This window comes from Anarrhichthys ocellatus, unplaced genomic scaffold, assembly GCF_004355925.1.
Source record: "Anarrhichthys ocellatus isolate YVR2014 unplaced genomic scaffold, GSC_Weel_1.0 scaffold14, whole genome shotgun sequence".
Classification (NCBI taxonomy): domain Eukaryota; kingdom Metazoa; phylum Chordata; class Actinopteri; order Perciformes; family Anarhichadidae; genus Anarrhichthys; species Anarrhichthys ocellatus.
The window spans coordinates 5407712-5424140 of NW_022280044.1; the positions used below are offsets into that span (position 1 = coordinate 5407712).

The 16429-nt window shown below is 41.8% G+C and overlaps 2 protein-coding genes across 2 annotated transcripts in view; one reads left to right on the forward strand and one right to left on the reverse strand.

Annotated features, from left to right (window-relative positions):
* The first annotated feature begins 4612 nt into the window (after positions 1-4612).
* tbxta (T-box transcription factor Ta) lies at positions 4613-7465 on the forward strand. Its single transcript, XM_031854274.1, has 8 exons — positions 4613-4797; positions 5156-5420; positions 5862-5996; positions 6084-6145; positions 6230-6291; positions 6419-6592; positions 6749-6872; positions 7207-7465. The coding sequence occupies exons 1-8, from the start codon at positions 4613-4615 to the stop codon at positions 7463-7465; spliced, it is 1266 nt and encodes a 421-aa protein (XP_031710134.1).
* A 6547-nt stretch (positions 7466-14012) lies between these two features.
* nudc (nudC nuclear distribution protein) overlaps positions 14013-16429 on the reverse strand; it is an 8736-nt gene continuing 6319 nt past the window's right edge. The window contains exons 4-9 of the mRNA XM_031854076.1: positions 16298-16378; positions 16088-16201; positions 15667-15861; positions 15449-15532; positions 15245-15363; positions 14013-14295 (exon numbers count right to left, since the gene is read on the reverse strand). Of these exons, the coding sequence (XP_031709936.1) occupies positions 14244-14295; positions 15245-15363; positions 15449-15532; positions 15667-15861; positions 16088-16201; positions 16298-16378 (645 nt within the window). The 3' untranslated portion in view covers positions 14013-14243. The remainder of the gene's footprint in view (positions 14296-15244; positions 15364-15448; positions 15533-15666; positions 15862-16087; positions 16202-16297; positions 16379-16429) is intronic.

The window sequence follows — 16429 nt, forward strand, 5'->3', positions numbered from 1 at the left end:
TGTGTGTGTGTGTGTGTGTGTGTGTGTGTGTGTGTGTGTGTGTGTGTGAGAGTGTGTGTGCGAGTGTGTGTTTACTGGTAGGCTTACTATGGGATGTGAGGAAGTGGTGGCTGCTGGTTGCTGTCTTTCTGTCTTTACCTGCACACAAACAGAGTGCACATTTCTCTTTATCAAATATCTGCAGGTCAAAGGTCAGAGACACATCATACATATGTATTGAAGAAAGATACTGAACTTGAATACTTGCAGTGTAGTCTACTTTCTAGGATGTATTATAACTTTAATCTGACTGCTTTAGTTCTTTACATGTGAAGATTTTTGAATGCCAAATGTATGCTAATTATAATGCCTTGTTATTGATGAAACTGCCTCAGAGTATGTATGAGCTACATTAGCTATACAACATTCCAATGAGTACTTTTACTTTAATAATAAGTAATAATAATCAAGATTCTGAATAGAGTACTTGTACTTGTGATGGCATGAACACAATTGTCAATTAGACTCATAAGAGATCTTAAAAGCTCGCAGCAATTTTAACTGCCTAGCATATATTAATTAAAACATAACAAATAGTCAAATTTAAATCACATAAAACATCTGGAAAAATCCTACTGTATATATATATATAAACAGAGTATATATATATATATATATATATATATATATATATATATATATATGTGTACATACGTCAGGAATACAGTCAAGTTCAGTGATCAATAAAATGTTTGTAATAATATGTACATATGAACGACACTACATGAAAGTCAGAGTTATAAAATAAATAACAACAATTATCCCCCAAATAAAAAGAAAAATACTAAATACAAAAAGTAAAATAGTGAAAAAGAAGAGTAACATATTACTCACCCAAAGAGATTTACGTACAACACAAACAAAGATGGAAGGAAAAGTGGGAGGTTGCATCGACAGAAACACACTTTTTGGAGAGACAATCGAATTCTTTAAGATATTTGTAAAAGTAAAGTTAATCATACTTAGAAAAAAACTTTTGCTTCATCAACCACTTACAAAAAAAGATTAAAGATCAAAATCAAAGCGTAAGCTTTTCGGTGATAAGACTATTACAGGTAAAAATATAGAAAGCATCTCTTTGCAGGAGGAGGTTGTTGATGTCCCCTCCCTCTCTGGAGGTTTTCACACGTTTAATCCCAGTTTATCTCAGTGTGCTCACGTCTGAGTGAGTTGAAATGCACAGACACGGCTCTGATTGGGCCAGTTTGAGAGCAGATTGACTCTCAATCATGCAGATCACAATCACCTGAGTTCTGAATGTGTTCTATATCGCTTGCTCTGCTCTGTGATGGTGATTTGATAATGCCTGACGAAGGTTTCTGGTAGATTGAAACGTTGCACAGTTAAATGTGCTGGCCTCTGTTAACACAGTGTGCTGATCTTTTGTTTGATTCTTAGATTAGATTTTTTAATCCTGCACCTGTTGATACCCTGCACACTGTTTGTCTTCCACATTCCCCATTTTATCTAAATGACCCATCACTACGCTGCATCTTTAGTGTCAGACACATGTATTCTATCACTTCAGGCTGCTTACACTTCTGAGACTTTTCTTAGTTTTGGTCCTTGGAGCTTCAGTTATTGTGTTGTTTTGTTCAGTAACCCGCTTACGTCATAATTCATAAAAAAGAAAAATGACTGTGTGTGTTTGTACATGTGTGTGTGTGTGTGTGTGAGTGTTTTTCCCAGGGCTGACTCATCCGCCTACTTGTGTTTACTTATTTAGGCCGGCGAAGTCCTCTGGAAAATATGCATCGTTATAACTGTCCCTTTGTGAGGCACCAGACCTCTGCAATATTTCTCACCTAGGTGAGTGTGTGCCGATGCCAGAGCGAGGCCTGCGTCGGTTAACCCTCAGCTCGCCGGGGCGGCAGCGCTGCGCCTCACGGGGAGAAAAGCAGTGGGGAAAACTCAGCTGGTTTATTCAAGTAAACTTCATTTTTCAGAGCAGACATTCGCTCACCGTGCGGGATTGAGATGCTCCTCCTGCACCATCGGCCTGTCAGTCAAACTGCACGGATGTTTTGTGTTGTTTTGCGCTTTAATAATCCTCACCAGGCAACACCTGACAAACACAACACACAGCTCAGGTTCAGCCGAGAGGGTTTCGTTGCTGCAGATACAGACGACTCATCCCCTGATTTATCAAACAGGCGAATGATGAGTGAATTAAATCTTAACGTGGAGTTATGAGGCGGCTCCCTGCGAGTCTTGACTGTCTGTCGGGGGTCAGCAGAGCCTTCAGGTCTGGTCTGCGGGGGTTTTGTCCTGTATGCAGGCGCTTTTTTAACACTCTCTGTGTCCTTCTGTCAGCCTCCAAAACTAAAACACACACACACACACACACAGGGGGAGAAGGAAGAGACTGCTGAATGATACGGGATGGAAAGGTGTGAGAGAACCCCTTTACATTTATGGCCTCTGTAGAACTGGAGGAAGTGGTGTAGTAAAGTGGAGTCGCGCTCCAAAGCCCTCACTCAATTCCAAGTACATCACAGACGGTGGAATCAGAGGCGAGAAAGCAAGAAGGCTCAGATGTGAAACATGGAAACCTTCCTCGGGATCAATGGGGAGCATTGTAATGAATACTGTCAGGCAGGTGATGGAGGTTTCCCTTAAATAAACGCATCAGTCTATGTAGAAATACTCTATTACAACAATGTACTTACCATCCATGCCCAGTGAAAACTGTGTTAGTCAAAGTTTTGTGATTTTGATCTTTCCAGATAGACTAAAAAATTTTTTTTTCATTTTGTGTTCAAACAAAACATTTCTGAAACTTATTGGATTTTCTGAAAAACACATTTTTCTGACAATCTGGAGATACATAATTTCCACAGGATAATTTAATTTAAAAATAATAAGCAACTCATATTTTGATGTAATATATATTTTATAAATGAATTAATGTATAAGCAATATTTTGATTATACATGAGACCGAGGTGGAGCTCATTTGTCTACTTTATATTAACAATGCACATTTAATCAATTAAATATATAAAAGTAAAAAACAACAACTTTGAAATGCAGTGAAGTTGCATTACAAAGTAGCCGATCGAGTACTCAGACCTTTTACTTTGCAAAAAATAGTAACATAATGAAGTAAAAATACTTCATTACACATTTCACATAGTGTAGAAGTATGAGCAACAAAATGTACTTAATGTATTTAAAAATTAAAACATGCTCATGATACAGCAAAAGGCCTTTCAGTGCTGTTATTATCATTGTTACGGATGCATTAATGTGTAGGTAGCATGCTAATGCTGATGCAGGTCGAGGTGAAGCTAATTCTAACTCCTTTGTATACTGTTGGGTAGTAAAATCTGTAAAAATGTATAATAATGTATAAACTCTCCATTAGTGGTTTTCACACTGCTAAATAAAAAAGGTTGGCATCATTATTATTTACTGGAATTGTCAATTAAATGTAGTCACATTTTCTTTTTTCTTTTTTTCAGTTACCTGTATGTTCACTGTAAAGTACAACAGAGAGACATTATAAGAGCAGGATGCTAACTGTTGAACAGATAAACTCTATTTCAGTGTTAAATACAACACTTCCCTCTGACATGTGGTGGAGTAGAAGTAGCATATCATAAAATAAATACTGAAAAAATGATAACTTTTGTTTGTACTTTGAGGAAAGTACTTGAATAAACAGGACAGGAATCGATTAAAAGAAGTCACATTTTATTGCAAAAAGTCTGTGTCAATATTCCGCGACACTACAGTTCCAATTTCTGCCTGAAATGAATCCAGTAAAGAGAAGTTCTGCTGGTGAACGATGTCAGACAGAGATACTTTTTTTCACAGCTTTGGTTTTGGTAGAAATATGTAGAAATTGCTTCGGCCGAGCACTCAGCCTCCAACTGGCTGAAATGTTTAATATCAGAGTCTCAGAGGGAGTCGTGCAGGCCCATTATGCAAATCCAGGCCTCAGTTGTGTGCCGTCCACACTTTGGCACAACAGGAACACAGAGTCTGCCCTAATGGCCCATACTCAGTAAACACATGTGGATTTGAGACAACAAAAGATTAGCACTATTTGCAAATATACAACTGAGTTCAAAGGCATGGCTCTGTGCCCTCGCTTCCCTTCTTTTGTTTGAACGCAAAGCTTTGAATGAGTATGGCATCAGCTGCAAAAGACTGTAATAGATTTGTAGGTATCAGACTATAAATCCTGAAGTTCACGCCAACCGCTACAGGAAATGCATTATTTTAACTTCCATAAAAGCTGTGAAATATAGATTTTATTAAAAATAGTTTGGTTTTGGAAAAAAAAATGCAATATTTGTTTTTATTATAAAGAAAACAGTTATATTGTGGAGAGATGCTCAGCCTGGTGTGGGGGCGGCGTTTGAAGACGTTGAACCCGGTCAAAGACGCGATCTGTGTGCGCACAGACCACGCCCCACATCCCCATGAGGTCCCTGGGGGCCCTTAAATGATGATGCCTCGGGGTTTAGAAAGCAGTATCACTCGGGCCTTCTCTCTGTCAGCGGTGTCTCTGTGAGCCCCTGCACTAAACATCTTGGATTTAGATCTATCTACTCTGCTGGGAAATAATGACTTCTTCCAACACTGACCAGCGCCTGGAGCATCTCCTCAGCGCCGTGGAGAGCGAGTTCCAGAAGGGCAGCGAGAAGGGGGACGCGTCCGAGAGGGATATTAAACTGACGCTGGATGATGCGGATTTGTGGAACAAGTTCAAAGAGTTAACCAACGAGATGATTGTCACCAAAACTGGAAGGTGGGTCCAATGAAGCATGCAGCTGCCTGTGGAGATTTACGCACGGCTCAGGCACATTTACGCGCTTTTTACGCACGGGGTTTTCAGTGTGATAAGTGTAGACGCTTCTTTATAAAATGTTATTGATTTTAAAAGCTGTAAAGTAAATTATATTTTTAAGTCACTTTGGCTCGCGCGTAAGTGCTCTGTCAAAAGTGCTGCCCCCGAGGCCATAAAGGCCCTGGGACGTTTTAAAAAACTAACGAAACTTGGATCTGCGAGTGAGTTAAAGTAAAATGAGGTGCTTAAAATAATGGCGAAATGCACTCACAAACGCCATGTATCAATACTTACAAATTCCGTCCTTGTTGTTTTCCAGGAGGATGTTTCCGGTGCTGAGGGCGAGCGTCAGCGGCCTTGACCCCAACGCCATGTACTCGGTGCTGCTGGATTTCGTGGCCGCGGACAACAACCGGTGGAAATACGTGAACGGGGAGTGGGTCCCCGGTGGCAAACCGGAGCCCCAGAGCCCCAGCTGCGTCTACATCCACCCGGACTCCCCTAACTTCGGAGCGCACTGGATGAAAGCGCCCGTCTCCTTCAGCAAAGTGAAACTCTCCAATAAACTCAACGGGGGCGGGCAGGTGAGGAGGCTGTTAGATATGCAGGATCCATGCGCGAGGAATATCATAAATTATGGTGATATGAAAAGCGTTTCTGACACTGTTTGTAATATTTCAGCTGTGCCATAGGACAAAAAAACACACAAGATGCATTAATTTAAAGATGCTGTCTAATATAAAATTATTATTTTAACTTTACCACTGGAATTTAAAATACACACTCCATTTCACGTGTTTTAGGAACTATTGGATTTTTAAAATTATTTTGAAACAGGACAAAATATTGTGGATCTTTAGTATCAGGTGAAAGTCACTTTAATCAAGGAACTAGTGGATAAATGTAACTGAAGTGCCGTTTCTTCTCTTGATCTGAGAACAGTATCATATTGACTGGGTGTAACATTAGTCCTGCTCTTTATTATAATGATAAATAGTGACAGTGATTGGGATTTCTTTCTGTAGATCATGCTGAATTCTCTGCACAAATATGAGCCGAGGATACACATCGTGAAGGTTGGAGGCATCCAGAAGATGATCAGCAGCCAGTCTTTCCCCGAAACACAGTTCATCGCAGTCACTGCTTACCAGAATGAAGAGGTCAGCTGCGCTACATGAAACCTTATCAACACAGACTTGTTTTAGATATTGATTGGAATTCTCACAGCTGTCATGTCCTCCTCACAGATTACTGCTCTGAAGATAAAGCACAATCCCTTTGCTAAGGCCTTCTTGGATGCTAAAGAAAGGTAAAAGCTTGAACCTCAATATTCCTCAAATAATCAAGTTAATGTATGAAGCATGGTGTCTAATATTGTTGTTACTGATTGCAGGAGCGACCATAAAGACATCCCCGATCACAGTGTAGACAGCCAACAGTCTGGCTACTCTCAGCGTGAGTTTCCTTTATTCAGACTTTACTGAATATGGTAAATAAAATAATGCTGACATAGTATGCTTTCTGTATTTTCACAGAGAGATCTGTGATGTGTTTTATGACTTAATTCTGTTTAATTCCACAGTTGGAGGCTGGTTCCTCCCAGGCCAGAGTCCCATCTGCCCCAGCAGCAGTCCTCCTCAGTTCAGTGGCACAGGGGGCCACTCCTCGGGCTCCTACTGCGAGCGCTACTCCAGCCTGAGGAGCCACAGACCGGCCCCATACCCCAGCCACTACCCCCACCGCACCTCCAGCACAAGTAAGACCCCGCTTGGACCATACATACCGGCAACCTCAGTGTCCCTTTCTCACCCTGTATCACGTCCTCCTCATCCTATCCAGTTACACATTTACCAGATGTACCGCGACCTCGTTCATTTATTAAATTAAGTTGTTGTTTGTACCTTATTTTCAGACAACTACATGGACAACACTTCAGGGACTCTGCCCTCTCATGACAGCTGGTCTGCTCTCCAGATCCCCAACTCCACAGGCATGGGCACCCTGTCCCACACCACCAACTCCACATCTAATTCCAGGTAAGCCTCGCAACCATACGCAGTTTAACCAGTGCCATGCATTTCGCATTTAGAAAGGTGAAGAATGGCTCCAGAATTTCTTGCTCTATTTTCAATAAAAAAAATGAATATCATCAGCGTAAAAGCACTTTGATTTCTGTAATATTATCTTTGTGTTGATTAGTTAATGTGGTTCAGTTCCTCCTATGCTCCCTGTCCCTGTGCAAACAGTTTTGGGTACATTTTTATGGCCCAATGATCCCTGCTGTGGTGGCCATCTTTGAACCCAGTTTTTGGGTAAACAATATCAAGTGCCATCTCAATAACAGAGCCCTCTCGTCCCTCTCGTCCACAGTCAGTACCCCAGCCTATGGTCAGTAGCCGGCACCACCCTCACCCCTTCAGGCTCAGCCTCAGGCTCCATACCTGGAGGTTTGACCTCCCAGTTCCTGAGGGGCTCCTCATACACAGGCCTGACCTCCTCGCTGCCCGTCTCCTCGCCCTCCTCCATGTATGACCCCAGCCTGAGCGAGGTTGGGGTCGGGGAAGCTCAATTCGAGAGCTCCATCGCCAGGCTGACCGCGTCCTGGGCGCCTGTGGCTCAGAGCTACTGAGCTAAAAAGTCTGCTGCCTCACGCTCGTCTCTAGAGGCTTTAATAGCAGGACTAAAGACACAAGTAAAAGGTCCCGGAGAAGATGAGATGTGACATCTGCAAGGATCTCTTCTGGCTCCTGTTTGTGAAAAAAAAACTTTGATTCGTCATTCCAAAGCCTCTAATTAAAAAAGAAAAGGTGTTCAGTTATAGGCTGGAGTCATACTGAGCAGTTGATGTGCAAAGACAGAACTTGAAAGACAATCAACATCTTTCCATGATGGACAATATCATACTAGAATAAAAAGCCCTAGAATAGCTGCGTGATCAGAACTCCTTCTCTGCTCTTAGTAACTCCCAACATGCTTATTACACATTTATAACCTGTTTATTACACCTTTTATGAACTCCCTATAGTGCCACACAACCAAACTCAACTAAGCAATCCTTTGTATTGTTGTTTTTATTCTTGAATATATAAGATGAAAGAATGGTTCTGCTAACATAAATGTGTATATGTGTGTAAATAGAATAAATTAACGTCCAGTGTTTTCCATATAAATGTGCCTTTTCTGTTTGCAATAAATGTTCCAAGATCGGACCGAGAGACACAAGTGCCTTATGCATCCTGGCAGGGTTTTGTCAAGCCCCCCCCCCCTGCACAAACACATGTACATAACTATCTATTTGTATTTGAACTTGCTGTGAGTTTTATTTATGTCATTTAATAATAAATTAAAAATGTTTGTTTTCTCAAATGTTGTCTGTTTGTTGCATACCTTGTAAAATAACTATAACTCAAGGAATGTATTGCTTCTTACCTTTAAGTACGATAATAAGTTGTTATTTTCTTGACACAAAGCATTTAATATAAAACATGTACATTAACACTAAAGTGGTAAAATCTATGAGGTCAAAGGGAAAACAAGGGCCACTGTGGTTTAATCACGAAGAAAACACATCAATAGCATTTCTTATATTCTCATTTGGAGCCCACGGGTTTAGAGTCGAGTTGCAACTCTCACGTTGCCCTCGTGCATCAAACCTAACTCATTAAACTTTTGGCCCTGCAATACAAACTCACTTTAAATAACAGCTTCGCTAAGTGAATATGGCTGCTCTAACATGTAATTGAAATGGCGAGGAGATGGAGAAGTGTCCAGTTTAATAAATCTGTCGGGGTACGTTTCCATCACTGGCACCCTTTTGTTACAATCTGCGTTATGGTGCGACATACGGCCAACACATTTAGATCTGCATGTGAGGAAAGTCAAAGGTACTGAAGACAAGTCCAAAATGCCAACACGTGGGATGGAATATAATAAACTGAGATCTCCACATTAACATAGATATTATTCCAAAGTCAGCTTTGCTTTATTAGCAGGAACATCGTGGATTCAAACAAAACTCAACTCAGTGTACCAACCTTTTTATTTCCACAGAACTACTTTAAAACACTTTGTTATTATGTCATAATTTATTCTATTTATTATTATGAGCAGAGTCAAATAATCTGTAAAAGTTAAATGAAGAAAGGTTCTGTCAGGAAACAAATCATACGGTCATGAAATGAGATTTATTTACATTTTGATTCTCACTGACTGAAGGTAGTAGTTTAAACAACTTTGTGTTTAACACTATTCAATTTGCTTAAATGTATACGGATAAATCTTTATAGTATATTGCAAAACTTGAAAAAACATACATGTTATGATAAAAGTATACACGCAAGAGGAAGAAAATAAAAATTGAAAAAAGACATCAAATTAATAATATAAATCAGCATTTGCGGTACTGAGCGCAATTGACAAGAGAGAGAAACACACAGAGGCAAAAACATCCAAAATATACAGTCTAAATACTTTATGGTCGATTCGGCTCCGTCCCCGGCTCATACTCATGATGTCAGTGGTGTGATGTGTGTGTCAGGCCCACAGAGGCTCGGCCCCCAAGCAGTGATGGAGTGGTCCTCACCGAGGTGCAAATGAATGCTGGAGGGTCACGGGGCCACGGGCAAACAGTAATGAAGCAGCAATGTGACCTGCAGCTGGCGGGGCCGATCGCAGCGGAGCAAAGGTCCCCTCATGAAACGCCGACATCTCTGAAAACCTCCACTTTACTGCATTTACAAATGTAGGATTTTATCTCCGTTAGCTTAAACAAAATACCGCAGCTGCCTTGTTTAAATGGTGTTCACTATGTTCACTAGTTCATCACTGACACAGACTGACCTGAAGCCTGCCGCTTACTCCAGAGGGAACTACAAGAAGATTGAAAAATCGCCTCGAGCAATATTGCTTGAGTCAGCATCGGTTGGGGCTGAAGACTACAAGTTTGACTTTGAAAGAATCTTGGAATGTGGAGTTAGAAAGACGTGAAACTAAGAGACTTCTGTAGCCCGCTTCTCATCTCTGCTTGAGGCTAGCAGCTACATCAGCCGCTACCGTACTAGCATAGCACACCCACATCTCTGGCTTAACCATAGACTGTATATAAGAAATGGACGTAGTCACCGTGACTTCACCCTTTGGTTCGTGGACAAACCCAATTTAAGTGAGAAGTAGGGTCGTTTTCTCATAGACTTCTATACAATCAGACTCCATTTTTGCAACCAGAGGAGTCGCCCCCTGCTGGCTTTTAGAAAGAATGGAGGACGTGTGTGAAATAAAAAGGAAAACATCTCAGCCTCTCCTGAATAAATCTTTAATTTTGACTGACCATCAAGAGTCTGACTACTCACATTGTACTGCTCTTTTCCCACAGATGATATAAATAATATTCTCATATTTGATTCACTGGACCAATGAGTAACTGGCATTTTTTTGATATTAGCGAGTATTTGTGATTCATACTGGGCCAGTATGTAACACTGGTGTGTCTACAATCTCTACCACATATAGTATAGTGACTAGGCTATTGAGGTACTTTTCATCTTAGCTATTACTCATAGAATTGGAGTTTGAAAGTTGAATGACTTTATTACATTCAGTAAACAATAAAATAAAAGAGAGAGAGTGTGTCTGTGTGTATGTGTGTTGATGCAAACCTGTTTATGAACAGTTGTCCAGACTTAACGGGGAGGATGTTTGCTGATGGTCTTTGCTCAGTCTGGAGCGATAAACAGGTCCTGCTGGGCCCAGAGCCATCTCTTCCCTCTCACTTACAGAGTGTGTGTGTGTGTGTGTGTGTGTGTGTGTGTGTGTGTGTGTGTGTGTGTCTGCGCGCATGTTGATCTGAGGACCCTGAGCTCACTGGAGCCTTTGTTGTCCATGATGGCTGATCTGCTCTGTACACCCCAGCCTGCAGCCTGTGTTGGCCTTCACTAATTGACAATTGGAGTTTGACTTTGCACACTGGCCTCCTCTCCACCCCTGGAAGTGTGTGTTCCAAATACGCTTTACAGAGTGTGCCTAGCACCCAGGTGTGGAGGACAGATGCAGATGTTGGGTTAGTTCACTGTTGCCTTATTGTGAGTTATTAGTTTTAGTGGAGTTGTACTGTAGGGTAAAACACACCAAAACTACATTTTCCATCTGTTTTAGTGACAGAATTGGAGTTTATTAATGACATAAATGAAAAGTACATCAATAGAATTGAAGACACCGACAATTAGACCTGCGTTTTCATCCATTGAGGTGAATCTAAATCTGACAGATGAGGAAGATGCCAGTCTACTGTCTCATCTTTGTCCTGGTGTCCCCTCACGTATCCCTCCTCCACTTCCAGGAATAAGCCACCGAGCAGCCTTATGGAAGAAGACAGAAGGGCGAAGCGGCCTCCGCAAACATCGCGATTATGATGGTGAGTCACATTGTGCAGGGCCTTGCGACTGATTTACGAGAGGCCGCTGCCAAAAAACAAGTTGTCAAGTCTGGAACAGCGAGTCAGCGCAGCGGCGGGGAGGTGTGTTTGCAGACCGCCCCCTCGTCCGCCCCAAAACCCTTACCCCGTCCCTCTGATGTCTGTGTGTCTTCGTTAATGAAAAAATTCTGGTACCTTGGTGAGACATTGCTCTCAGCTGAGCAGACTCGGCCTCCTCCGTTGCCCTCAACCCCTGCACAGTCACACAGCCGCCCCACCCATCCACCATCCCATCAGGCCTCTGGCTTCACCTCCCTTGCAGTTAAATGGAGTCACTGGAAGTTTGGCTGCTACAATGATCCCCAATTTGTGGCTGATTCTTTGCTTTTCGTATCTTTTTGCCACCAAAATTCCAAAGTTTTCAGTATGCTGATAAAATGTTTGCCAACAATTTGCCAATTTTGAGACTCCATACTGGCCTGAATCCGTTAGCTTGCCAGGCTAACGCAACACATCGTTTATCTGTCTCAATCTGTCTCTTGTCCTCTTCCCTCTGGGCTTTGCAAATCTCCTTGAACACACATGGATGCAAACTCTTGGTACAGTCAGAGAGAAGAGAAACTTCTTCATTAATTACATTTAACGACAACCCAAGCTCAAAAGCTTCAAGCAATAATATGTCCCTTATGTAATGTAGTTTGTAGTAAGATGGCTGAAACATGAATAAACAAATGGCGCAGTCCTTTTAAATCGCTGGACTCCAACCTGGGTTTAAGGACCCTCCAAAATAAATATCAGGGGTCACAAGATAACTGAAGGAATAAGGAAGAATAAAACATGCGCGAGATAGACAGAAATATAATTTTTTCTGACTTTTGTTGAAAATTAAAACTGAAAAACTGGATTATTTTACCTTTTCACTCTCAGAAAAATCACAATTTGGTTGAAATGCTCCTTCAGGCCACAACCAGAGATGGTGGGAACACTAACCAGAAAGGTTGGGAGCCACTGACTTAAGTTTAAACAGCACTTTACATTCACCCTTCATGGCCCTCGAATATATACTGTAAATACAGCTAAAGCCCACAGTGTTTGCTTCTGTCACATCTGCCCCGTGTAATGCCCTGTATGGTAATACACCTGAAATTGTAAGTCGAAAGTGGAGCCCAACACGTCAGCCTTTGCAAAAACACCATTGTCCCGATGACACAGATGTCCGAGGAGTGTTTTTGAACTACACGAGTAATTTCACACATTAGAAAGACTTGCTGGCCATGCATAAGCTAATGTACGTTTTCCTCCGGTCACCACAGTGATGGTGACAGCCTCTCACCATCCTGACAGGCCGGTCCAGTTAACAGTGGACAGTCGCACAAGCAGAAAGCACTTGTAAGCAAACTGGTCTTCACTGAAGTAACATTTAGCAGAGGTGCATGATATCCAGTGTGGTCTGAGTGAGAAACCGTGTCTTTCAGTCATTGGTGGCGGCATGCTGATTGTCCAGAGGGTTCAGACGACGGGTCAGCCACTGCATCCACACAAAGCACCATTTTGAGAAGAGTTCATTACTTTGTGTAATTGTTAGGACTGTCCTCGACAAAATAAAGTTTTAGTCGATGCATACGATATTGTCCACCAACGACCAGGTCTGTAAAACGGAGTTTCTCCACAGAGAATCATGCAAAACCAATTTAAATCTCGTGTTTACGGTTCTTTCTGGGTCGCATGTCAGTTCTGATTAAAGATAACAGTAAAATTCCTGACATTTTACTTCACCTAACACACTTAAAAGGGGGAAAATCCACAAATTGTGTCTATAGGTGTTGGGGAGTACTGCTACATTATGTGGAAAGAGTTGTATAAAGCTTTTTACTTAAAGCTGAGAGACACACCGTAACTCCTTTAATGTCCTCATGAAGTTCATCTACAGTATGACTGTGAAGTACTCACTTTACACAAACACTTGACACACTAATACTTCCAAACGCTCTCTTTACACTTTAAGGAAAACACTGCTCCCTTGTGGTTCAAAATGAAAACTCTTTTATGGTGCATTATACCGTATCTGAACATTTCATTGGTAAACAGGAAGCCTAATTTAAGTCAACTGCAAATAGTTTTTATTAGACTTCCAGTACTATGCAATTAATCTGCTCAGTGACGAGCTCTAGGAGAACCTGCTCTCTCTCATTGTAGGCCAGCAGCCTTTGGAAGGGATCCAAACAGATCACACGGCTGAGTTCATTGACTCAGAGGGATGGTAACACCACTAGTCCTGGCCTTGACCTCTTTAAGGTTGGGAACATCCAAATTCGTAGCCAGTAAAAAAAAAAAATACAAAAGTGAGCCTGGAAAAAGGCAAATCATTTAAATTTTCACTGCTTGCAATCATTTTCTATTACACTCTGCTGCTTTGATACTAAACGACCAGGTTGTGCTGACAGTGTGGTAAATGATCCTCCTAGTGACCAGAACGAGTTGCAAAAGATGCTCAAACTTCACTCGGTTAACCTCCTTTAGTTACACATCACAAGCCAGAGTTTCTGATTTCTGCACCTGCTTTTGTAACTTGCCTCTCTGGAACACCGTACATAGATTTATGTTAGCATATACTGTATGTTGTGATGTTTTAAACGTGTATTATGTCTATTGCACTCGTATCTATGTTTTAATGTCTTGTAATGACCTGCCTTCTCTCGGCCAGGTCGTCACTGTAAATGAGAACTGGTTCTAAAAAGGTAAAAATATAAACACTCATGCGTGACACTTTGATTTTAAATTCATTTATTTAAAAAAAAAAACAAATCCAGATATATCTTTAAATATTGAGAAGACATGCAAAGGGGAGAACAAGTGCATTTCAGTCATCAACAACGCACTTCAGACACGTTAAGTCAACAAAACCACGTCCGGTACGGAGAGATGGAGAGGTGGACGGAGCCCGACGGCGGCTCTGATATGATGCACATGAATCAGGAAGTGGATTCCACAGCAAGTCTCAGCTGAACTTGGCTTTAGAGAAATCCATCTCTGGGTGCTGGGCCATGAACCTGCAGAGACACAAGACAAAACGAGAGGTTTCCAGTCAGTCTATTATTTGAACTTTGTGTCGATAAAACAACTCTGACAGCAGCTACAATCTCAGTATTATTGTTTAACCCTTATGAAACTACAAACAATCTTTAGAGGTAGTTTTAACCAGCATGTCTCCTCTGGTCTGAGAGCAGCAGGAGGAGGAAGAGAAGGTCATTTACTGCAGTGAAGAGAGCGTCACCAGGTCTTATCTGAGTTAACTACTGCTCTGTTTAATATTTGACATGATACGTCATGGTTGGACTACTGACTCAGTGGAGAGAGAGGACACTGTTCCTTAAATTAGTGTCACGATCTGAACCGTCACGACATATCGTAGTACGTTCTTTAGGTTAAAGAAAAAATCCCCATGCAGACACTAAAAAGAACTGAAAACAATCTAGAAATTTGAAGCATGGCATACAAATGGTAGGCGAGTGTTATACACACAGTTTGTAGTTAACGGACTACAACATGCAAAACCCACAGCAATACTTTTAAAGTGCACCAAAGCCCACTTGGATCATCTTAAACTTGGAGTCTGAGGGGTTTCTGTTTAGTAACCAGGTACCACCGTCATAGAGGGGAATTCTATTGTGAGGAGTCAACACAAAGGGTGTAGAGTGAAAGTTTACAGCTAGTTTCTGGTCCCGTCTGTGCATGCGGTGGGTAAAAACGCCACACTATCTTTTATCACCTGCAGTTACAGCAGGTGAGCCTGGCCTTGAGCAACAAAAGGTAATACTAGAAAGGCAGCTTTCAAAGTCACTCTTCTTATAAAACCTTTTGTAGATCATAAAGTCTCTGCAGAACTGACCCTGAATACAACATCTGCTTGGAAAGTTAGCCAATAAAAAATTAAAAAAAACACCAAAAAGATGTCCGAAACACCCGTTATTATTTCGAGGCAAAACACTGGAAACTCACTTTTTGAGAATGTCTTGTTTCTTCTGCTCTTCAGACGTAGGCAGGCCCATTGACTTCTGCCTCTGGTCGTACATCATCTTCTCCACCATACCACGCGTCTCTCCGTCCAGGTCTGACAGCTGCTCAGCAGGAAGAACACACAGTGAGGACGAGGCAGGAAGTGGTTACTGCAGATGCTTAGGAGGTAGGAAACATCCTTTTTACCTTCGAGTTCTCTGGACACACTTTCTTGGTGTTAATTTCTGGATCCGTGGTAACGATCTTGCTCCACCACTCCATTTTATTAATCTGAAAGGAAATGATAGGATCAGGCTTTCATTCACTTTGTCACTGCTGGAGAGAAGCAGATCAATGGTAATAAACAACAGTAGAGGTTTCTTTCATAATGTTGGCGTTTAAACCAGCATAAACTCGGTCCTTACCTTTTCCAAGTGGACTGTAACAACCTTGCCGTCGTCGATGAGCCAGGAGCTTTCTTCTACCTTCACCTCGTTGTAGAGCTCGCCTTCGATGACGGGGGGTTGTCCCTTCAGGCCCACCTTGATGGAGCGCCGCTGGATGTCCACCACGACGTCTCGCCCCTTAATGCGGAACTTCACGTCGAAAGGCACGGCCAGCTGAAGGACGTTGTTAAAGTGTATGTTGTTAAGAGACAGACAAGAGACGTGTCGAGATACAATAGACAGGATGTGGATCTGTCTCGTGACGTCACCGTCATGGTTGTTTTTGGGTAAAAATCGGTCTGCTTGATCACCGAGATGAACACGTACTGTGAGAGGCTTGAGAAACACAAGCTGGGGATGCGGAAATGAGTCAAAGCGGTATTCTGAAAAAGGCACTCACGTCAACTTCAGACAGGGATTGTGTCCACCTGTAGTTCGGCAGGTCAGCTCCGTTTTCTGCGTTGGGCTTCAGTTTGTCTTTGTCCTTCTCGTCCTCTTCTCCTTCAGACTCAGACTGGGGGAAGAGAAATTAAGATGAGCACGCCAGCAGAAACAGAATTAAATGTCAAACTCTTTAATCAACATTTCAGTCTTTAAACCGTTAACTCACCCCCTTCTCTTTTTCTACTTTCTCAGGTGGCTTTTCTGCATTTGTTGTCGCAGTCTTCTTTTTCGCCTCTTCTTTCTTTTTCTACAAAACAAATAAATAAATATATATATAAAATATAGCCAATTTTGAGAC